The sequence below is a fragment of the Zalophus californianus genome, chromosome 7 (assembly GCF_009762305.2).
Source record: "Zalophus californianus isolate mZalCal1 chromosome 7, mZalCal1.pri.v2, whole genome shotgun sequence".
Lineage (NCBI taxonomy): Eukaryota > Metazoa > Chordata > Mammalia > Carnivora > Otariidae > Zalophus > Zalophus californianus.
In genome coordinates, this window is record NC_045601.1 from 17,728,835 (window position 1) to 17,754,223 (window position 25,389).

Sequence of the window (25,389 nt, forward strand, 5' to 3'; positions counted from 1 at the left end):
GACAAGGGAGATTCTGGGGGTTAAAAGGACAAACCTTCGCTTTCTGAAAAACATCATGACCTTGAGCTCTTCCCTTCCTGGCGTTCTAGATAACTAAGGTTTTGCACTACTTTTCATTACAAGTATGTCTCTTTGCCTCATTTCAAAGTGCTCCACTCCAACTGCTGTTATCTTGTTAAACTTGAAGGTTCGCGTTAAAACGAACCACGTGCAGAGAAGAACGAGATGATTCTGCACAAAACTGGTAGTCACAAGAAAACAGCTCGATTGCTAAGTCCCTGAGATTCTGTTACATCACTGACCACACTCCCACCCTCAAAAATCCACCGCAAACACTTTTGCTGAAAAAGGCTTGAACACGTTGGAAAATATAAGCTAACGGTCATTTTTTTTTTTTTTTTTTTTAATTTGGAACACGATGCACTACATGCCTGAATGCGAACCAGAAAGCACGCCTCTGCTAGAAGACAGCACTGGAGGTCTGGAGATGTCACAACTACTCAGGCCCAGAATAGCATCATGCTGGGGTTTAAAGATAAGATCCATCATTGTTTGTTTGTTTCTTTGAGATGAGGTAAATTTGCCCTCCTAATTTAGCCAAAAGAAACAAGAACAATTCTCTGAAATTCACATCTCCTTTAAAAATGCAGGAAAGAAAATATAAATAAATGTTTCAGCTCCGAGTTTCTCCAAGTTAAAAAAGAGAGAGAGAGAATTAAAGATATATGTCTTGTTCTCCTAGAGTCCCAAGTATGAAATTCATATTTCATCAAGTGTAGATAATTAATTGTGACATCATCAAAATAGTTCCCCTATCTGGGATTCTTTTCCAATAAGGTTAAAACTATGGCCAACTCCCCTTCATTGCCACAGGCTGACAACAGACCAGTGCGTGGTCTGGAGTAAGACTGCTTCTGTTAAAAGCCTGCAACTACACTTACCCCGCAAATTACTCAACATCTCTAAGCCTCAGCTTGTCCATCAGTAAAGTGGAGTTCTCATAACTCATAGGATTTTGTGAAGTTCAAATGAAATAAAGGACATAGCAACAGAGTTCAGAGTAGGTAATCAATTAACATTAGAATTTTTTTTCCACCAGACTCTAAGTGCTTTGAAACCCCCTGGCACACAGTAGGTGTTCAATAAATATTTTTAAATAAACAAATACATCAGTACAATTTAAATTCAATAAAATTCCAATTTAATAGTATCTGTATTGCATTTTCCCTGCTAAGCACTCCTATGACACAAGATGCCGTAATGAATCAAAAAAGATGTGTGGGACATAGTCCCTGCCTTGCCATCAAAAAATTTACAAACATAATTGAAATAAAGCGCATGGCACAGTTAAATAAGCATCCAATAAAAGTTAGTGGTATCAAGTTAACACCTATCGGGCTGCTGCCACCACCACCAAATGAAACATGATTTTGACTGTGACAGTGAGAAAAGAAACGATGTGCTATTTATAATCCCTGTGGCTTCTAAGAAACTGGCAACTAAAGTTTCGCTGAGTGAAGGGATGGGTGTGGGGCTGTCAATTTGGAAGGGCTTGGAGAAGAGTTAAAATGTTCCAAATGAGATCAAACAACCTCACAGAAACTTGTGTGGCTTAATTTTTTTGTTTTTAACCTAGGGTGTAACTCAGAACAAAGACAGGTTGGGGAGGTGGGGGGGGGCGGTTATAGAAGCAGCAAGGAGGGGTACGGAAGATGGATGGAGGCATCTGGTTTTCCCTGCCCCCCCCCCCCCCCCCCGGCAAACAGATGTGAAACCAGGACATATCTCCATGTGCAGCGAGGCTCCCAGTTCCCAAGACTCAGTAATAGCCTCTGGTGTCCAGGAGAGTTTCCTCCACAAGGAAACCTCTGAATACATCACAGGATTCATTTCCATGCATGGTGGTCAGCTATGTGCTTCTCAACAGAATTCCAAGTGTTAGAACAGCAAGGACTAGTCTCTTCTGTGATGGTTGTCAAGCTTATATGCTCACAATTACCTCCATAAGAATTCTGAAATTGCCCTACCACACTTTGAGTTAACATCCAGAACTTTTCATCATATGCTTAAAAAAGCTGCAAGGGATATAATTTCCAGCAAGATACATATTAACATTTTTAAATAAAACAATTATATCATTTTATACATATATCCAACAGAATACACACACACACACACACACACATGCGTGCATGCAACGTTATCTACTCTTGTGAATATAAAAATTTATTTCCTATAAAGTTGGGACACGTGTGTGTGTGTGTGTGTGTGTGTGTGAGAGAGATATGCATAGAGGGAGGTTCACAGTGAAATTACTGAAGCTTAAGTCTCAGGAGCCTTTAAAGCTGCATAAATAAACTTATTAGCAATAAACTCACTTGGTCACACATCTTTGTACAATCTGCAAAGGTAAGCTGCTTAAGCAATTAGTTACGACCACTGTCTCTTTCCACTCTTAACTTCTTCCTCATACACCTCTCGAACTGGATGACATTGTGTTGGTTGGGCATTTTTAACTCATAATTTTTTTACCGTTTTTCCTTTTAAAAAAAACTCTTAAATTTGTACAGTATTCAAGCCCCACAAAAAACTGGCAGAGAACAGTAAATACAAGATTGAGACACTAGTTAGGTAGGGGGAGATCAAGAGAGAGTGGGAGAGAATAACACAGTAATATTTAAGTCACTCTCAGTATTGGAAAATCCTTGTTAGAGGCGAGATCATTATGAAGGAAGGATGGGGAGGGCACGGAAGAGGGAGGATTAGCAGGCTTTCCTTCCATTCGCTCATTCTCCAGTAACTTCTATCTCCATTCCATTCCCCCCCACCAAATATTTGTTCCTACAGAATATATTTTTATGTTTGAGAATATTTTTCATCATTCCATTCTCTTTTCTACAATAAAAATATGTATGTAAATTGAGATTCATTTTTAAAATTTTCCTGTGACCATTATGCTCTTATAGTACAAAAAATATATTGAGTTGAGTTATTATTAAGATTACCTTTGGTTCACAATTGATCAAGATGACATAAAGATTTTTACAAATTTCACAAATAATGATTAAAAAGCCCAAGTAAAACTTGATTGAAAATGCATCTATTCTATTCCTATTTTTCATTTTAATAATATGAACACTGAGAAACTTCGTTCACATAAATTAGTAGATAGGGATGGGAGATTCTATTATAGCGGATGTTGCTCACTTCTTTATAATGTCTCTCTAAATCCCACAGTAATCTGTTGATCATCTACGGGAAGAAATCACTTGATTTCTTGAATAATTTGATTCCTTGATAACTTAACTCCTTCACTTTGGTTAAAAGCCAAGAACTGAAACCACCTGATTCACAGAAGGATTTGTTACCTGCACTAGTCACGCACTTTATCAACACCAGCCTTCTGCATTCTTCCTTAAGCACCTGGCCGTGTTGGGCACCCAGCGTCGTGTGATTCAGGCAAACCTCTCTACAAAGCGGGCAAGTGGGGAGGGCCTGGAGGGTGAATGAGTGGAAAAGGAGAGCCAGCATTGCAAGTTCTCAGGGAGCTCAATTTGAGAAAATAACTGGGCAGCTGACAATGGAGAATTTGATTCTCTCTGACAATCCCTGCTCAATACCTTGTGGAAAGTCTTTGTGTGCACAGTGCCCAAAGGTGTACAAAACCCTAGTCCGAGGTGCCACAGAATCCTACACCAGGCATTGGCGCAAATTCACAAATTTGCTCTTCCATCTCTCCCTCCTATTTGTCCTTTTCAAAAGGGAAAAATAGAAAAATGTCTATGTATGTCCTGTAAAAATAATTAAACAAAATGTCACCCAATGGAAAGGACTTGAATTCACCTTTTCCGGTGTACTAAAAAATTCTGAAGCTTCTGGTGTTTCCATTTCCATTTGAAAAATAAATTAAACTTTTAATATGTGTATCATCTTATTCCAAATATGGAAAAAATGACCGTTTTTGAATTCATATTAACATAAGTGAAATTAAAAGATATGGAAATTATAATTGACATACTTTACAACTGATCATAATATCCTTTGTTTTTGTCAAAGTTCCTCATACATTTTTGTGAAATCATGTATCCAAGAGTGTCTAAAATATGGCAAGACTAATAAAAGTTTGCTGAATTGGAAAATATTATTATTATTATCATTATTATTATTATTTCAAAAGCTACAGAAGAAAAGCCAGGAAAATGAACTCCATTCTCTCATTGACAATTGGAAGTATACTAGATATTTTTTTTTTTAAAGTCCTTCAAGGCATCAGGTGTCTTAGACATTCAAAATATGTTTATTCAGAATTCTCTGAGAAAGATTCTGGCCCAGATCTCAGCTGCCAGGTGAGGAATAACGCTGAGAGTCTGGGAGGGTCCCATACAAGGCTCAGCCCTCCACCAAGCCCAGAAGATCTGAGCTGCCCTACAAGGGCAGGTGAATGAACCAGAACATTGCGCTGCGCAAACTCATTCACCCACACTGGATTTCTGCGCCTCAGCACTTAACATCATTCAATTGACTACTCTCCTGTTCCTGCCAAAAACAAGGCTGAAGAAACTGATACTTGAGAGAAACAATCAGGGCCATGGTCAATACCCATTGCTCTGTCTTTTCACAACACATAAACCTACTGAAAAGCAAGACACCTAAACTAAACAGACAAGATACCTAAACAGCTCAGCTCCCCAGGGAAATGCCATTGCTGACCTGTGATTTTTTATTATGCCTTTCACTTTCACAAAGGGCCGATGAATGTCACAGCCTCATGAAGAGCAGGTCATTTTCTAGGGGAAAAAACAAACACTGTAGAAGGTATTGTCCAATATAATACTCTTAAGATCAAATAAATTTCTCCTTTAATTTGAAGGCAGGAAAAGAGAGGAGATCTTTTCCCAATGAACAGGTATGTTTCTTATACAGATACAGATGACATGACACATTTCATTCCCTTTTTGCCTTGGCCCCCAGAAAATTCAGAAATACATTTAATGTACAGCGACAAAAAGTCTCTAGCTCCGGGTACATTTATAATTACCCTAATAAGCATATAAATCCCAATAAGTGCCAGCCCCTGGGCAAGTGTAGACAGGTTTGGGGCACAGAGCACCCGCTTGAGCCTTTTATCCTTCACCTCTTGCCTAAAGAGATGTCCTGCAATTCAAGTGGCTGAAGGACTACCTACCCACCCACCACCATCAGCACAGTTCAATTTTTTTTATGACCTAAACCCCTTTCCTCCAGCTGTGTTTTAACAAGATTAGAGATTTTGAAACTGGTTTCTGGTTAAAAACAAGCACAAACAAAACTAGACCATTTTGCTTGAAACCTCCCAGAGTAGGTGGCAGCAGAGGGAGGCCCATGTGTCCTCCAGCAGGGGCTGAAAGGGCTGAACTGCTTTATGAAAAGCTACGCTCAAAATGCAAGAGCAAGGGCGCCTGGGTGGCTCAGTCGGCTAAGCGTCTGCCTTCGGCCCAGGTTATGATCCTGGGGTCCTGGGATCGAGCCCAGTGTCGGGCTCCCCGCTCAGCGGGGAGTCTGCTTCTCCCTCTGCCCCTCCCGCTCCCCGCTCTCTCTCTCTCAAGTAAATAAATAAAATCTTTTCTAAAAAAGGAAAAAAAGCAAGATCAACAGCCCCAGCATACAGGACTTAAGGCAAGACATAAGTGGAGTCACTTCTAAAGAATCTTCAATAAGGCTACAGAGAAAATAAGCCCACTGTACTCAGTGAACAATCATTTTTATAACAGTGAGAAATGATGGCCTAAACACTAACTTGATCTACAACAAAATGGCATAATCGAAGTTACTGAAATAAATGAAGTATAAATTCAAGATATGGTAGAGAATATCCTAATAAAAAGGCAGTGAGGATTTTTCTTCCCATTTCAGCTAATCAGAGAAAATAAACCATCAGCTTGTAGAACGCTATCATAACAGGAAAACATCGGCAAGGAGGCAAATCGACATGAATCTATTAGACTAAATAAATACCTGCAGGATAAGAATTAAGTTGACTCTCCTGTCAAAGTTTCTTTATCAAGATTAAAACTACTTTGAAAGTTCTCATAAAAGAGTTAGAAAAATACTTCAGTGCTTTTGTTGAAATCGGCTTCCAAAGGCATGGAGTAAAGAGGACAAATTCCCTGGGATGTGAGCAGACCTGGACCTGATGCAGAGCACCTCCTCTCCCCACCCCCCCAGCTGAGCGACCCAGGGCCCCTCATGCGGCTCTGGACTCAGGTTCCTCATCTGCAAAGTGAGCTTACCACCCACCACTTGGGAGAGTAAAAAAGCAGGTGTGCTAATACTTGGGCAAGTACTTCATGAACTTTAAAGGCTATTCAAATCTGAAGACCATTCCAGGCAAATGCTTAGACTCTTCCATGGCATTCTATCTCTAGAATCTTCATGAATAACAAACCCACTATCACCCTGCTGTCTAAAACTGTTCAGTGGTTTCCCCCACTGCACGCCAGTTAGTGCAACATACAAGTGCCTTCACAATCTATCCTTTTCCCCCAGGAGCCTCCCTTGTAGCAAATCCCACTCACTGTCCCCCTGGCACAATCTCTCAGCAGCCACCTTATACTCTCTCGGAGTACCCACAGGTGCCACGATTTGCCCACTGGCCTGCCCTTGCAAGTGCTACTCCTTCTGTGTGGCATGCCCCTTTCCCACATCTCTGCCCAGGAAACTCCTATTTACACTTCAACACCCAGCTCCAGTGTCACCTCTTCCATGAAGCCCTCTTATAATCTAATTTTTCCCTCCCCTGTGCTCCCCAAGCATGCGAATGAATCTCTTTTAGCACAAATATATGCATGAAAATGATGAATTTATACATCCGTATCAGAGACTACACTAGCAGCTCTCAGGAGAACTTTTGTGTCACTAGCACACAAATTTGGAAAACAGTATTGAAAAAATTAAAAACTTATCAAATGATCACGGGGTAAGTGTTTTTAGAACTTCTAATCATCAAACTATTCTTTGTAAGTTAAAGTGGGGCTCCGAGCTGCAGAGATGAACTGAACTGCAGAGCCCCAATGCCAGGACTCAGAGGACTTCTGATTGGAAGCCCGGTGCTCTGTTACACCACACTGCCTCCTGAAATACTCAACATCCTGTTAAAGGCAAGTTCACAGTCGAAACACGATTTCCTGAAAAGAGAATGCAGCTCTGCTAGACCATATGGTTGGCCTTTAAATGTCCGTGTTTTCCCCAAATTGTGATCCCTTGAGTTTTATAAACATTTAAAGGAATAACATCTTTATAAATAAAAATATAAATAACTTACTGTCATCTAGCTGCTTATAAAAATAGTGCTAACATGAATGCTGTCCCCATGACCGAAATGCTGCAAAGGGCTGAGGGCTGGTACAGCCAGGCTGTCCTTAAGGAGATCCACCCTCAGCTAAATTTCCAGCCAAACTGAAAGGGGTGCATGTAGCTTCAGGAGGCTCATTGTTAGCTCTCAGTAAGAGGCCCAGGAAGAATCCAAGAGGCTGAGACTCATAAATTTGCCCAATCCTGCAACGGAGCAACTCAGGCAGGGCAGGCAAAGGGAACGGTCGTGTCTGCCTAGCCGGAGCGCAAGCAGCTATGCGATGCATGGACACACAAACAGTTCTGTCCAGAAACAATTGTAGTGGCTGGACAGCGGAGCCCTGCGCTCAAAGGTACAGCTGGGAGAGACCGTGCAGGGAGAGGCCCAGCCACTGGGTTCCAGAACTACAGAGAAGGACTGGATGGCCCCTGAATCCCCCCGCCGCCCCGCCGCCTCCGAAAGTGTGGGATTAGATGGCAAACGGGGGTCTCGAAGCCTCTAAAAAGCGTTAAGGTCAAATCAGTTCATCTCAATGTTTGACAAATTAATTTACTGTTCAAGAATGACAATATTCAAGTATGACGACTCTTTTTCCAGCTAGACTCGCAAAATCACTGAGTTTAATTTACACCAAAATAAGTGCCAAAAGGGGTGAGAAAGTGAATGAAATAAGGAAACAACAAACGAACTAGAAGAAAATATACAGACTACGTACTTGATGACAGGATGTAAGGCCTTTCTAAACGTTGAACACTACATCAAAAACTAATGATGTACTATATGTTGGCTAACTGAATAATAAAATAATAGAAAAATCTAAAAAAAAATAAAAGCAAAGATAATAAACAGAAGAATGTTAATTAGTGCACAAGAAAAATAAGAGATACTGATTTAAAAAACCAAAGGGCAATGAAAAACCAGGAGATTATTATTTGCACATATGGGGAGGGGTTAATACTCTCCATCCCGAAAGAACTCTTACAGTTGATAAGAGAAAGGAGAACGCATCCAGAGGGAAAAGATGGGAAAGGGTAAAACTCATTTCCCAAAGAAGAAATGCGTCTTATAAACACATCTTATAAACACAGTCAAATTGTTCAATGTCACTAATATGCAAGCAGATGGGAATTATAGCATGAGAATATCACTTTTCACCAATGGAATGGGTGAAGAGTTTTATGATATCATACCCAGTGCTTGTCAGGGGATGAGCAAAACAGGTTACAGACTGCTGGTCAGCTACACCAAAAACCATGACAGTTTGTACGAAGAGTGATTTTAACACGGGCACGCACTCTGATCCAACAGTTCCAAGTGTAAGAATTTATCCAAGGGAAGTAGACAAGAGGGCAAAAGCTGAACAATGTTCATCACAGCTGTATCTAGCATCTCGAAAAACTGGAAAGAGGCTAAATACGAAAAAGGCCCTGCTATAGGAATCACGGAACATTCACAAGATACTCTGCCACCATGAAAACCAACCTCCTAGAAAAATGTGTGAAGGCATGGAAGGGCCTTTGTGATACCACACGGTGGTGGGGGGGGTGGTAACCAAACCAAAGCAGTTGTGAGTAAAGCAATTAACACCCTTTTTCTTTTCTTCTTTGTGCTTTTCTGTTTTCCAGTTTCCTCCAATGAGCATGTACTAATGGTTTTAACTATTTCTTAAAATTGTGTTGTCAAAGCATGACACCAAGTCATTCTAATTATTTGCTCTGTTTGCATCCAATTATTTGCTCTGGCCATAAAAAAAAAAAAATCCTTCACCAGGAGAATCTGGATAAGAGGGACTTTTGGCAATGAATTCTGATACTACGCCTTAACAACAAAATTTACAACGGTGCAGGAATCTGCAACAACTATGAAGAAACTTCATACCCAACACGAGTTGTTTTATTTCCAAACTTGTTTGGAAATATTATTAGCTTATTAACAAGCTCATTAACAAACTTGACATGAAGTCAAAATCTGTACATTCACAAATCTCCAAACAGCCTACATTTCAATACTGTGGATTACAGAGATTTAAAGGAGAAAAAAACCAACAACAGACATTTTAAATTTGAATCATGTAAGTGTGTGTGATTCTCACTTAAGAAAAATCTAGTGTTCTTAAATTTGAACAATCAAACTGGTGAATGAAAATTGAATTAAAAAGAAGTTTATAGGGGCACCTGCTGGCTCAGTCGGTGGAACATACGACCCGTGATCTTAGGGTTTTAGTTCGAGCCCCACTGGGTGCAGAAATTGCTTAAAAATAAAATCTTTAAAAAAAGAAGAATTTTATAAAATGTTTAAATGCACAGCTCTTTAGTGCGCTGGGCTGTACCTTGACTCATGGGTCTGTTTACAAGTATTAATTATGTCCTAGAAATGCTGCAGTGTAGACCCTTGCTACTCAAAGTGTGATCCTCCAACGGGAGGGAGGGAGCATGCTGGTGACGCCTGGGAACTTCTTGGAAATGCAGAATTCTAGGCCCCGCCGGAGATCTACTGCACCGGAATCTACAGTTTAACTGACTCCCAGGTGACCTGAATGCCATTCAAGTTTGAGATGAGCTGGTGTGAAGAAGCCAAAAGCTAAAGGGTTATGTCACAACCAAACAAACAATTTTAGATTAAGTGAAGCATCCCTAAATAGCACTGTAAGAGGACTTAATGCACACCCCAAACTGCCGTACCTTGTATCTGCTTCGGTAGTTCTCTACCTTGCTTGCATATTAGAATTACCTGGGAGCTTTTAACAAATACAGGTGGCCAGGCCCCAGCCTGGCATGAATGAAAATCAGCATTTTCCAAAGCTCTCCAGGTAATTCTATTGTGCAGCCAGATTTAAGAGCTTGAGACTGGCATAAACAGGGCCTGAACCAAAGAAATCATCAGTCTCTCCACAGCTAGGCACAAATATTGCCCCTACTCTCCTCCGGTAGCTTCCCACAGGCCCCTATTCATCCCTCTCTATGTTTAGCCTCAGTCTTCGTCTGCCCTTCCAAGTGGAAGGCAGCCCCCTGAGTACAATGTTACTGGTCACAGTATCTCCCTCACCCAGCACTTCAGTAGAGTTTGATGAATATTTGTTGAAGGAACAAGACAGAAGCAAGAGAGGGTGACTGCCAAGCCGAATGTGAAGGAGGGTGGGATGTGAAAGCAGTCGGAAAACACATGTTCTCTGATCCTTTAAGGCTCATTGATGTGAAACTTCCATGAAGTATAAGCTTTGTGGGCGGGGCGCCTGGGTGGCTCAGTCGTTAAGCGTCTGCCTTTGGCTCAGGTCATGGTCCCAGGATCTTGGGATCGAGCCCTGCATCGGGCTCCCTGCTCAGCGGGAAGCCTGCTTCTCCCTCTCCCACTCCCCCTGCTTGTGTTCCCTCTCTCGCTGTGTCTCTCTCTGTCAGATAAATAAATAAAATCTTAAAAAAAAAAAAAAAAGCCTGTGGGATAGACTGACTCTGAAATAAACAAGAGGTCACCTATCATTCCAACAAGGTGGCCAAGAAAAAAATCTGCACAAAGGCGGTTATGTTGTCAAACGGCAATGCATTATGCCATAAAAGAAATGAAAGACAAAAATGGAAGCCCTCCTGGTAACCCAAGACTGTTCTAGTAGGTCCTCCATCCAAGCTAGGGAGCACACTTGCCAACACACCTAAAACACACTCTCCATTCCAGAGTTCAGGGCAGAAACAGAGAGGCACCGCTGGGACCGTGTACATTTCACAACACAGGCCCAGAGAACTTAGGCACCTCTCCCCCGCCGTAAGGAACAGGGCAGTAAGGTGCAAGAGTGCTTGCATAAAGTCTTTTCCAAATGTACTTGAGAAGTTCTCATCAAACTACAAGCTTAGGAGACTCAAATATCATCGCTAAATAGTAACTCTAGATAGCCTTTGCCCAAGGGAAAAGGGTAATAAAAAGAGGTTATGGATCCTAACAAATCCTTCCTTCTCCCTCACTTTAATTTCTGGAAACCTCTTCATCTCACAGCATGACTAGAAGAACATAACCACAAATACTTTAGACTCCGTAAGGCCTTGGATCTCTGCTGGGCCAGCAAACAAGGGCAGCCTTTGGAATTGGGAAAAGCCCAAGCAAAGAAAATAATACGGCCTCACTCCTGTCATCTGCTAAAGCAAACTGAAGACGCTGCACTGTTTGGTTTTTATATTTGCATAGCTTTCCAGAATCCTTTGCTCCATTTTCACCTCTGTGCCCTGTGCAGCTCTTGAGAGTAGCCCCTGTGAAACTGTCCCGGAGAGCACACAGCGTGTCTCAGGAGTAACCAAAGTTACCCTCTCGACTGCTTCACCTGGCATCCTCCTCGGAGGTTATGTCAACACTCTCCTCTGGGTAGGTCTTCAGCACAGGAGGTCCTCGCTCGACCTGCTAAGAGGCGACCACACCACAGCCCCCAGGCCAGTCTGGCAGGATGGGAGATGTGAGCATGCCCGCACCCCAGCTGTGCAGACACCTCACCTCCGTGCTCAGCCCTGCCCTGACTTCCCTGCCAACTGTCACTTTCTGTTTCCTTCCCAGCCCTGGTAAAAATAACTTCCTCTTCCAGAGTCTAAATCTGTATGTGATTTTACACACATTTTCTGGCACATCGTTGGCTGAATTTTGACACTAAAGCAGAATGAAATCGCAAGAAATCTGCAATCACATTTCTGTAGAACTCCAACCAGATGAGTCAGTTTCACTTGTTTTTTCCAGATATTGAGAAAATACTCCCAGGAAAAGATGCTGCATTCTGTGAGCGTGTGACGTTGGTTCCTTCTGCCCTGCTTCTTACAGACTCAGCAAAGCATCCGTGATGCAGAGAGGCCGTGAAGGAGGGAGGCAGAGCAGGCTGCCGGGCGCGATTGGGCGTTAACTGTGTGTGGTTCCCTGGCTGTGCTTCTGAGTGTGGAGAAGGGTGCCTCAGTGAGCAGACCACCCAACACAAACGTGGCACCAAAAACGCAGCAAGACTTCTGTATTTAGGGCCTGAGTCAGGGCTCCCAAGAGCTGCTCCCGGCTCCCCTCCCCTGTCATAACTACGCAACACTGATGGATGTGGTGGTCATTCTCAGAAGAAGGCGGGTTAGAAGAGACATGCTTCCGATAGTGACTCCTCTCCGCAAAGCTGGCTCGTGAGCAGAGGGAACTGGAAGTTTCCTCAGTTCTACAGGCCAGGGAAGGGGCCCAGAGACAGAGGCAAGTGGTTAAGGTACATAAGAGAATGGAGGCCATTTGGTCTTCTCATATGCTTGCTGGTCAGCTGTATTTCCTCTTCTATGAACTGCCTGCTCATATTCTTTCCCCTTTTATCTCACAAATTATTTCTCTTGTTTATTGATTTATTAAACATTTAAATAGCTGCATATTAATCCCATTTCCCACAGAAACACCTGTTCCCAGTCTGGGTCTTTTGCCTTGTGTATGGGGTGCCATTGTTCAGTAAGTTCTACTTTTACAGTCATTTTTTTTCCTTTGCCATTTGTGCTATGTCTGAAGGTGACTTCAGATAAGGAACTACTGGGATCTACATCTATTTTTCTGGACAATATATATGGGGGGCGCATGACAGCATCTTCATATCTTCAATCCTCTGAAAGATGATACAGTCCAATAGACTATTCTGTGTAGCTTCCAGAAGAACTAGCAGAAGCAGACGGAAGTAGCTCACCATACCATGAAGAACTCCCGCAGCTACTGGAGCTGTCCCCGAGGGAAAGGGATGGCCGGTAGCAGGGAGCTGGCAAGGGGTTGTGAGAATCTTCCTTGAACAACGGAGCTTTCATATTCCTACTTGTTTTCCTTCTTCCTTCCTATCACATTGTTGGACTCCGAATTCTAGAAAGACATGTCTTACTCTGCTTCCTCTCCCTCTCTCTCTGCCTTCCCAGGGACGTTCTGTTTCCCACAACTTCTGGAACGAGATTCTCCCCTTATTGTCCAGATAGGCTGTGGTAAATTGGTGATATTCGGGGAGTGGTGCCAATTTTAATGAAGACAAAGCAACAAAAACAGCAAACAAACAAAAAACTATGATTAAGACTTTGAAAATAATGGCCTAAAAAGTTCTTGTGTATTCCACTTGCCTTAGTCACTTGACTCCTACAGTCTTTTAAATAGGCATTTGGTGCCAAAGGAAAGAGCCTCACTGTTTTAGTTGCTATAGTTCAATGGCTTCTTATCTCTTTCAACACATGAATTTTATGAGTAGGCAGGACTTGGGGCACCTGGGTGGCTCAGTCAGTTAAGTGTCAGAGTCTTGATTTTGGCTCAGGTCATGATCTCGTGGCCGTGAGATTGAGCCCCTCATCGGGCTCTGTGCTCAGCGTGGAGTCTGCTTGTCCCACTCCCTCCGCTCGTGTGTTCCCTCTCTCTCTCTCTATATATATATGTATATATGTATATACATATATATAATAAACAAATAAATAAAAATCTTAAAAAAAAAACAGTAGGCAGGACCTTAGAAAACACCTAATGCAGTGATTCTAAAGAGAAAAGAGACAGCGTCTCCTGGGGCTACATATAAAAATCACCTAGAGAATCTCTTTAAAGAACCCCAAATCCACCCCTCTTCTCCCATTCCTGGCCACTGGGACACAGTCCTAGATGGACCAGCCAGACCATATGGAAACACTGCTGCTGATAGGGGTCTTAAGAAAGAAAAACAATGAAGAATCATGGACCTAATCAAACGTCTTCGTTTTAGAGATAAACCTAAGCCTAAGAGGCTCATGTCACTTAAGAGCACTGACCACTGACTAGTTGGGAACCCTTCCAAACCAGGTCCCGTACCCCTCGCAGCAACCTGCACAGTTTTGCTTCTGCTTCTCCAGTGGGAAAGCATTCACGTCAAACATCCCTGTGTCAAAGCAGGAAGCTCTGGGCCGGAATTGCAAGGTCATGGTTTTTCTAAACAAAATTTAACTTTCTATTAAATAATGTAAAATTACCTTTGCTTTCAACTTCTCCAGGACTTGAGTGACCAGCTATGGCAGATGGTAATGGTCTGCGGCTTGCACATGTGCCAGCACCCATCGAAGGCGGGGCAGGTCAAGGCAACAGGAAGAAGAGGAATATGCAAAACAGAGGCAAATTCACCAGCCTCCAGGCAATGACAGGATCCATGACTCAGGTCCCCGGCTCTGGCCCTGACCTCCAAAAGAAGGGAGGTTTCTCTCCAAAACCAGAGAAAAGCAAGTGGCCATACTACGGGGCCAGGTAGTTCCGTCTTAAGCGGGAGAGGTTCTCACCAGATGTCACAGGGTCTGCCTGGCATTTTGATTGCTTGGAAGGGCATGAGTTACAGACCCCCAGCCCTGTCCTTGGACAGCAGGCCATCCCAGAGCATCAGCTGCACCACACCCCCTCTGCACAACTATTTTTATTTTTACAAGTGTAGGGGGGAAAGGTGTGGATAAGTTCAAGCCAGAGCAAAGCAGGCTGTGCGTTCAATGTGTTTTTTCAAGACTGTTTCCAGGAAGCAACAGAGAGAAGAAGCTGGAAAGTTGGTGTGCATATAATTAATGGGGCAAATGACTGGAACTTGTCAGCTGTTGAAGAGCCCTTGCCAATCTGAGGGTGAGGGTGATGAGATAAGCCACAAGAACACTGGTTTAGTACATTCATAGTTCTTGGTTAGATTGGTGCTTTCGGTTGGAAGCCAAGCCAGGAGCGAGACTGCACATCCCACCAGGATGTGTGTTTGCATGCGTGTGTGTCCCCGTGCACAGATGTATTCGTGCCAGAAGAAAAGGGAGACTGAGAGAAGCAAAGGACAAAGTGAGAAAATAGACATTTGTTGAATCCGAATGCCAGGCACTGGGTTAGAGGCGTATCCTATAAAACAGCACTTACCAAGCCCATCATATATATCAAAACATCCTGAGGTTCAGAGAAGTTAAGAAAATTGCCCAGGTTCTCCCAGCTGATAAGTGGTAGCGCAGTGATTCACATCAAAATCTCTGCTCTAAAGCCTCAATTCTTTCTAACATTGGATGCCTGTGGCCCACAGGCCTTCCATGAATATTTGCTGAATGACTGAACAAAAGAATTTATGCGTTTCAGAATACTTCCATTTTTATTTTCATCAAGACTATGAAAGTCATACTCATTGAGGTGGGAAAAAAACAAATCAATGGTATTTCCAGAAATGCAGTAGGGCTAAATGTAAATAATTACTTAAATCACCCATCAAAGAGTGAACTAAGAATTGCTTAATCAAAGCCACGACTTAAGGTGATTTTAATACCTTTCATCAAACAAGGGTCAATGGGTTTGTGCACTGACTGAGCCCTAATTGTATAGTTTCTCATTTTGCCCTTCTAGGGGCAAATCCATTTGCTCAGTACTTCAAAAACCATGTCATCTTTTGTTTTTGTTTTTGTTTTTTAAAGATTTTATTTATTTATTTGAGAGAGAGAATGAGAGATAGAGAGCACGAGAGGGAAGAGGGTCAGAGGGAGAAGCACACTCCCTGCTGAGCAGGGAGCCCGATGTGGGACTCGATCCCGGGACTCCAGGATCATGACCCGAGCCGAAGGCAGTCGCTTAACCAACTGAGCCACCCAGGCGCCCCCCCAAAAAACCATGTCATCTTTTGGTCTCATCTCCTTAAAGACAAAAAGTCATGCTGGAAATGGACTAGCTAATTTAACACAGTTTGCTAGGTAAGGAAGACACTGGCTTAGAGAGAGAAATAAACAATGTGCAAACTCCCAGAACAACTCATCGGGGTTTGAAAAAATGACAAGAAACAAGAAGTCTGCATTCTAGTCATATGCAGCCAAAGCTCTACATTGAGCTCAGGTATTCTTAATTACAGGGAGAGTTCTATAAATGTAATTCCAAATCTCCACAGGTAAGAGGTGGACAATTATCCCCATGTGCAGAGAAATCTTTACAGAACTATATGTCGTAGTGGCTTTAATATCTTTGCTTGGAACATCTGCTTCAAACAGCCAGGAAGAGAAGAGACAGGAAGAGACAGGCCGTAGACATCACCTGAGCTTAAGTCTTTCCTGGCACTCCTCCCCAAGTTCTCTTCTTAAAATAGAGACCAAACAAAGCAGGATGTGGCCCCCTTGCGAAGAACAGTCTGCTCAGCAAATATACTGAATCAACAGATAGTTCCTGAGGGCTTGTGCAGAGCACCCAGGAGAGGTGTCAGACTAGAGATGGACAGTACTGGAGCAGCTTCCTCCTTTCAAGGAGCTTGCCCACAAACTATCACAATACAAGGTAGACTATCACAACTTCGGATGTGATAATGAACTAATTATGGGAGTTCAGAGATCATCATTGGAATGTGAGCTTCCTGAACCATGAGCAGAGTGGCAAAAACAGAAGCATAGTCATATAATGAGACAGGAAAAATGAGCCAGGGGCCATCTTTGGGAAATTACAGACAACTGATAGAAACCCAGAGTCAGACCAAGAGGTGTAGCATACCCTCACCACTAAATAGCTATCTGGCTCCCAGGTCATTTTCAATATGAGAATGTTACAAATTATTCAAATTGAGCCTCTACCAAGCAGCATGGAATTGACTGTACCTCTCTTAAAGCTTCTCATTTTGATAATACGTATTTTTAAAACATACTAAAAATGTCTAACACTTTCAGAAAAACAACTAATATTTCTAAAATTCGTAAGTTAACTTACTAAAGAGAAACATATATACATAATCCTGTTCCTATATATTTGTCCTGTATGTTGTAGCACAATGTGAATAAAAAATGAATTGCATATGAATTCTAATTTTATGAGAATGTTCAAGATCTCCTTGGTAGCCTTGTATTACCTTGTATAAGGAACATGATGTACCCAAATGTCTTCCCTTGCTGAGCTCATCAGCTCCATTCTAGTGAGCAAATACAGGACAAAATACTCACGTCTAATGTACTATAATCTGCTGTTCAAAACTAGCTACACTCATATTTCACACATAAATCACAGTAATCTTTGTGACATCTATAAAATGGGTTAGTGCTCTCTATCCATGAAATGTCATACATGAAAGCTAAATGTAGACAACCAAAATGTTTCCTATTCAAAGTGATCCATACTGCAAACAAGGCCCCCAAGATTCTTTTGAAGACAGCCTTGTTTCTGGTTAATTGTTAGGAGTTTATTTAGAATTTACTATATACCCAGACACTGTATTTAGCACTTTGAAAATGACTAAAGTATGAAAATAATTTGCCCCTTGAGAAGATACACACCTATAATACAGAGAACAGTACATAACAGTATCGTGTTTAAGCCAGTACCATCTTTTGCAACTTCAAAATAAACAGCAAAATCATATATCTGATAAGGGTCTAGTATCCAGAATATATAAAGAACTCTTAAAATTCAAAAACAAAAACAGAACCCAATTAAAAAATGGGCAAAGGGGGGTGCCTGGGTGGCGCAGTCAGTTGAGCGTCCAACTCTTGGTTTTGGCTCAGGTCGTGATCTCAGGGTCATGAGATCAAGCCCTGCATCAGGCTTGTAGCTCAAGGCGGGGTCTGCTTGAGATTCTCTCTCCCTCTCCCACTGCCCTTCCCCCATGCGCTCTCTCTCTCTCTCTCTCTCTCTCCAAAATAAATAAATAAATCTTAAAAAAAAATGGGTGAAGGATGTGAATACACATTTTTCCAAAAAAGACATACAAATGACCAATCAGCACATGAAAAGATGCTCCACATCACTCATCATTAAGGAAATGCAAAACAAAAGCACAATAAAATATTATTTCACAACCATTAGGATGGCGATAATCAAAATAATGAAAAATAACAAGTGTTAATGAGGATGTAGAGAAGCTCAAACTCTCATACATTGCTGGTGGGGTGTACAATGGTGTAGCCCCTGTGAAAAACACCTTGGCAGTTCCTCAACAAATTAAACATAGAATTACCTTATGACCTAGCAATCCACTTCGAAGTATATACCCCGAGGAACAGAAAATAGGTCTTCAAACAAAAACTTGCCCACAATAGTTCACAAAAGCACTATGCATAATAGCCAAAAGATAGAAACAACTCAAATGTCCATCAACTCATGAATGGATAAACAAAATGTGGCCTAAACCGTGGAATATTATTCAGCCATTAACAGGAATGAAGTAGGGATACATGGTACACCATGACTGAACCATGGCAACAATATGCCAAGTGAAAGAAGCCACTCACAAAAGGCCACATATTGTATAGCTTCATTTCTAGGAGATGTCCAGAACAGGCAAATCTATAGAGTCAGAATGTAGATTAGAGTTGACTTAGGGCTGGGGAGATGGAGGAATGGGGAGGTGACAGCCAAAGGATATGGGGTTTCTCTTTGTGCTGATGAAAATGCTCTAACATCAACTAGAGCAATGGTTGCGCTTGTCCATGAATATACTAAAAACTACTGAAAACTATTAAAGTATTCAAAACTTTAAATGTGTGAATTGTATGGTTTCTAAATCATATCTCAATAAAACTGTTACAAATAAAAAGCAATCCTGAAATGGGCTTCATTTGGAATTTTCTGACCCAACAGTTGCTACATTTTTTTTTTTTATTTTTTGGTGGCATATTCGTGTTTCAGTCTCTGCTTCTAATAAATGAAAGGGTTTACGGCGATCGCTGCTTAAAGCTGAGTCTTCTATAACAAAAATCAATACAGGTAAGACAACATTTATTTGTGGTCAAGTCTTAACATCTTTCAAAACAGAACCAAAAACGAAAGTAGAAAGAGCAAGTGAGCGTCTGCCTTTGGCTCAGGTCATGGTCCCGGGATCCTGGGATCGAGCCCCGCATCAGGCTCCCTGCTTAGTGGGAAGTCTGCTTCTCCCTCTCCCACTCCCCCTGCTTGTGTTCCCTCTCTCGCTGTGTCTCTCTCTGTCAAATAAATAAATTTAAAAAAAAAAAGAGCAATGATAACTTCTTACAATTCAAGCAGCCATGCTCTGTCAAATAAGATGCCTTTTCATGATCCGTCGCTGCTCCTCTTCAGGACAGCTGCAGGGCAAGCTAGTGTCCACCCTTGCGCTTCCCTCAGGGGAAGCAAAAGATACTATTTCTTCTGGGACCCAACAAGCTTGACCACTTTCCTTCTGGTTTCTCAAATACAAAGCCAACTAGTGTTTTAAACCTGGACTGATGACAGGGAATTTGAGGAAAGACAGTATCCAGATAATACATATTTATATGTACTCTTAAACAATTCATACTGAGACTAGTCTACATCAAAAATAGTTTACAAAGCAGAATGCTTTTCCCCATTCATGCCATGTGTTTATAGAACAGTCTGCCATAGCTGAATTCCATTTTCTGTCCTTCCTCTAATACAGGGCTACTGTGTCCCCAGCCAACCCTATAAGACACATTTGCAGCTACAAACAAGAATGCCATTTTCTTTTTATGTCAACGATTTCTATTGATCACATCATATTTCATGCATTCATTTCCTAGATTGCTGTCTGGGGCCCAGAGCACTATATTTAAACCATGCCTGATGTGCAGAAGAAAAATTAAATTTGATTTTTAAGGTTTAAAGAAATGATTTTGTAACAGATCTGGATCTCTATTTTTCACATTTTCCTTTAAATTCATTTAAACCTGGAGAATTTCAAATTCGATAAAGTTCCACCTCTTTCTCTCTCGTTTTTTGACTCGAAATTGCCATGCTCATATATAATATGTATAAAGATTGGCAATTCTGAAAACTGAAATAGAAGTAGTGTATCTCCATTTAAAGTGGTATAACTTAAAAAATGGAAAGGAAAGCATGTCAATTTGAGATCGACCCAACAAATTTAGTTCCCATAAAGGCTAAATCACATATCCAAGGCTTGATGATAAATCATTAGAGTTTGCCAGTCGTATAAGATGTGTAGTAAGCCATCTGGCTTTATTCAGTTTACATCAGAGTAATGAGTTATATTCCAAGTTTCTGATATTTCCACAGCTCATAAGTAATGAGACTACTGGCAGAGGCTGTATCATAACCTAATTTCTGGGGGGGGGGGGTACTTGATTTTTATTTGTTTTCCATAGCAAATCAAAGTCTGAATGCCACTTCAAAAAAGCAAAGAATGTCACTGAATTGGAAAAACTATGGTCCCCAAGCTTAGGGATTGCCATTTGCCAAACCCATGCATTTTGCCCCACTCTATGCTCCTGTTCTCCCTCAACCGATTTCAAGGAGGAAAAAATCAAGACCACAGTTAGTCCTGCATAATCCACCCCACTCCCAATTTACTTTGCTTTTTTCAAATCCTTTGCTGCAGAAAGTACCTTTAAGGAAAACAGACTTTGCCCAGGCCCAAACAAACTAGAAAAGAAGAACTATTTGACCCAGCTTCTGTGGGAAGAGAAAGCATCATCATTGCCTCCTTCCCCCTTTCTTTCTCCACTATTCCTTCTGGTCGCCAGCTCCACCCCATTCCACCCAACTCTTAACCTCGGAGAGTCTAAAGCCAGCTGCAGCTGCAGCTGTTGGCTGGTCCTTCCCTTGAAACAATGGGGCTTAAGCAGCAAAGCAGATGCAATTTTAAAAGTTGAGCTGTAAAAGATGAAACCATGCATATCACCTTTAAAATACTGTCTGAATCTCTCTCTCATCTCCCTTCTTTCACTCAAGTATATAGGAGGCTTCCTGAAAGTAAAGCTTTTCCCTGCAATGATGGTTCTCGAACTTTAGCCTGTATCAGAGTCACCTGGAAGATTTGCTAAAACACAGATTGCTGGGTCCTGGGCCCAGACTCTTTCATTCAGTTGGTCTGGAACGAGCCCTGAGAATCTGCATTTGTAACAAGTTTCCAGGTGATGCTGATGCTGCAGGTCCACGGACCACACATTGAAAACTGCTAGCCCAGACAAAGAACAAATTGCTAAAGGAAGACAGAAAGATCAGGAATTTAAGATTCTATTTGGTATCACCTCCAGGTGAGTGGCGCTGGGAGGGCTGAGTTCACTGGTACAGGGAGATTAATACAGGAAGGTGGAGTTAAGAGCAGACCAGCTGCTTGACTTATTTCCCTTCTCTGCTGACCCCTTAAGATACTCAGAATAAAATATCAAAGAAAGCAAAATTATGCAAATACATATGATTATTTTTAGCCAGTCAGCTCTTCAGATTCCCCTTGCATCTTGGCTGCTTGTAGAGTTATGCATTAAGTGCCTGAACCAGAGAGATCTGAGTTCAAGTCCTGCCTTTATTTGCTGTGTGTCCTTCGGCAAGTCAGTGAATCTCTGTGTTTTCATTTCTCCCACATCAAAAATAGGAACAATAGAAGCTCCCTGTAATATTGCAATGTGGATACAATTTCATTCTGCATTTGCCTTTACTGGAACATACACAATGAGTGTTAGCTTTTGTCGGGAATGGTTCTATCTCCTGGCTTTACTGTGAGAATATTCAATATGTTAAATATCATATGACCTATTTGATACAAGAGGTTCAGTTATTACTGCCATAAATATCAAGTAGCTACTATGTGTAGATGTATAATATATAAGTATATTAAAATAAGTTCCTGTCAAGAAAATTTTTTGCTATAAATATTATTTTGATTTGGAAAATTTTGACTTTATATGAACTTATATTTAAGAAAAATACTTGCCTCCAAAATTGGCTAACTCAGGAAATTGAGAGGATATGTTTACTAACCACAAATTTTGTTTTGACAGACACTAAAATAATAGAATGGAGGACACAAGGGGTAAGTATTCTGCAGATACCTTGGCCTTATATTATTAAGGGTATATTTTAGACCCTCTTAAAGACCACAAGCACACTTTTCCCAAAAATAATTATATTTATGTAACAAAACAACAGGGAACAAATTTGGCCAAGGTATCCTATTTTCAGTTCACAGTGATGTCATTTTTTTCACCCATCATGTCAGTCAGAGACTTAATGATAAGTTAGTAACAAGAGCAATGTTCGACCCATTGGTTCTTCCCTGTTCCCTGAGTGAATTCACCCTTCTACCAACTGAGCCCCCAAATTTATCAGGCCTCATTTTTTTTAAATAAAGGATGAAAGCACTTGATTCTGGGAACAACACACTTTTGGCTCAGTTTTCAAAAGGTTAACACGCTAGATTATGCAGTTTCTTGGTTTTACCCCCAGTATGGCCTTTGTTCATTCCTCCTTTCAGTTTTTCCTGCCCCCAAGAAGGGATCAGAAATACAACATTTCAAGAGCTGGGTGGAGGTCTGAGATATAACCCAGTCCAGCCCCTAACTACTAATGAAAAAGCTGAGACCCAGGAAGTCTGAGTGCCCTGCCAAGTGCTCTTGAGGGCACTAAACACAGATAGCCTCATTCCCCATCCACTGTGTTTTCCCTGCCCCATTGGCCTCCACATTTTGCTTAAGGGGAATTTCAACAAAGAATTTGTTATCAGATTTTATAGAGCCCTGGGCTTCCAAAACACTTCCCAATGCCAGTTAACAGTGAGATGTTGTTAACTATTAAAAAAAAGAAAGAAAGAAAAAGGAAAAAAAAAAGTTAGCTTTGTAGCACTAGCAGGTGTCTCAGAATCTATGAAGCTATGGAGCCTCCAAAATACAGAACTCAGGGAAAGAAGAGATTTGACTCCCTAATAAAAGTGCATATTATCCCAAATCCTCTAAGAAACCAGATTGTACTGGAAACCTGCTTGGACAATATTTTTCTTTAATTTTCCCTAAAGCATCTTACAAAACCATAGTTCTCCAAAGTTTCTACTGAAATGGAAGCACACCTTTTAAAATCTGAGCTTCACTACATGGAAAGAGCATTATTTTATCTGCGTTTGTATTTCAAAATGCTCCGACACATTTGTCACTTTGCTGAGGTTCCTGCTATCTAGACCTGTGGCTTCTGCGACTGGGGGACTTTTGAGGTGAAGTGTAGCAGCTTCCAGCCTACTGGAGTCTTTTCGCCCGATATGGTCCAGCGCTTCGGGAGGCTTCCCTTTGCGCACCGGCTCGCGTCAGGCAGATGCCGGATGTTTGCCCGGTGGCTCAGGTTCATCACCTTGGACCTTTGCAAGAAGCTGGCGCCTCCCCAGCCTCTCCCCGCGCCCCCGCAAAACCTCTTCTGGCCACGACGGGTCAGAGATTTGCAGCCTCCCTTGGCCAGGGCGCGCGCCAGCAGCCGACCGGGGACCCGGGCGTGCGCTCGCCTGGCCCTGGCACCGCCCTCCCCGCGCCCGCACCCAGCTGCGGATCCCGCCCTCTCTCTGCAGCGGCTCTTTTCTCTCTCCGTGCAACCCCTTCCTCACTTCTAAAAATAGGCAGCCTCGCTTCTAAGAAACCAAGCACAAGTCCCCCACCCCCAAAAGTTCTGACTTGAGACACACGCATCTCAGAGGATCTTCGGGTCAAAGCAGGCGACACTGCCAGCCCGGCTGACCCGCGCCCTCGGATAGCCCCGGACCCCCCCGAGGGCAGCCGCTCCCCGCGTCCCCCTCGCTGTTGCCGAAGGACTAGCCAGCCCAGGGTCAGCACGGAGCCCGAAAACTGCCCCTGGGCCACTGAGCCGGCGAGCAGGAGGAGGACTCGCGGGGCAGAACCAGCAGAACCGAGCGGGGCGAGGAGAGAACCCCATCCCCCGCACGACCCGGAGTGCTCACGAGACAGAGGACCACGGTCACTGACCATGCCCCGGGGCGGGAGGGGTGGCCCTTCCCCTCGCCGCTCCCCACACCTCCGGGCCAGAAAACACACAGTCGTACACACCCACAAGCACACACGCCTGCACTCCGCCCCAGACGGGGAGGCAGAGGCGGGGAAGGTATGCGGTGCCCCGCCCGGGGTACCTGCCCCGCAAGCCACCCAGGCAGCGCCTCCGCCTCGGGGCAGACGGACTGACGCGCGGGAGGAAGCCGGCACCCGGGCGTCCCACCTGGGGAGCCTCGGGGCGCCGGCGGGCGGTCGCAGCGCCACAAGTCCCCGACGCGCCCCTCTCCCCGCCCCCCTCCCCAGCACAAGTTCGCGCGGCCCGCGCCGCCCTCGCCCGGCCCCCTTCCTTACCCAAATACTGCCGCAGGTCGAGCAGGAAGCGAGGGGGTCCCCCGCTGAGCTGATAGAAGAGGGAGCCCAGGCAGAAGACCAGCAGGGTGGCCATGCAGAAGCCGTAGTCCCGGAGGGAGAAGCGCAGGAAAGGCAGCAGGGAGACCCGGCGCTTCCAGCTGCCCAGGCCCGCAGGGGCGCCCCCCAGAGGGGCCCCATGGGGCCAGGCATCCGCGCCGCCGCCGGGATACTGCTGCTTCTTCTTCATCGCCTGCTCCGCCGCCTCGCACAGCCTGCCCGAGCCAGGAAAAGGTCACCCATCCGCCTGCGAGGAGGAGAGCCCCGCCGGCCGGCTGCACATGGGCAGGGCCGCGCGGAGGGCAGCACGGGTGGGGGCGGGGAGGGGGCCGAAGTTGCCGGGCTCAGGAGACTTTCCTCGCATGGTCCCCGCCGCCGCGGCCCGAGCGGCCGAGGTGCCCGGCCCCGGCTCGGCCCGCGCCCCGCTAGCGCCCCCCGCGCCCCGCGCCCCGCCGCGCCTCGGGCTCGCTCGCGGGCCGCCGGGGCTCGCCTCCAGCGCCAGCGTGGACCCCCCGGCTTTGTGTCTGTCGGTCTCGGCGTGTTTTGTCCCGGTTCAGACTCCTCTAAAAGACGGCAGGGAGGAACAGGAGGCGGACACCACCCCCTCGCTCCACCTCCTTGACAGGGGTTTTCCTTCTTCTCCTCCCCTTTCCCTCTCCGGCTCTCCGCAGCCCTCTCTCCTCCCTCTTCCCTCCCTCTCGGCGCCCCGGTCTCCGGGTTTCTCCCGGGTGTCACGTTACTCCCTCTGACCGGGAGGCGAAGGGGGGGGCGGCGATTATTCGCAACTAGGAAGAAAGTTCTGGGTTGTTTTTCTCCTTTCCCCTTTCTCTACCATCTGGCCTCAGTTTCTGCGCCACCAGCGACCTCTTGGGGGCCCCGCTGACTTCCCTCTCGTAAACAGTCCCCGGCAGGAAGAAGCACGACTTCTTTTACTATATATAGATAGATAGATAGATAGATAGATAGATAGATATACTTTTTTTTTCTTCATTTCAGAAACTTGATTCTCCTCCT

General features: G+C 43.7%; 1 protein-coding gene across 4 annotated transcripts in view; it reads right to left on the minus strand.

Moving 5' to 3' along the window:
• The window catches only part of UST (uronyl 2-sulfotransferase), a 301,179-nt gene extending 276,101 nt beyond the window's left edge, over positions 1-25,078 (minus strand). For all 4 annotated transcript variants that reach the window (XM_027602808.2, XM_027602805.2, XM_027602806.2 and 1 more), the window contains exon 1: positions 24,319-25,078. In XM_027602808.2, coding sequence (XP_027458609.1) covers positions 24,319-24,565 — 247 coding nt within the window. In that variant the 5' untranslated portion in view covers positions 24,566-25,078. The remainder of the gene's footprint in view (positions 1-24,318) is intronic.
• Between the last annotated feature and the right edge of the window lie 311 nt (positions 25,079-25,389).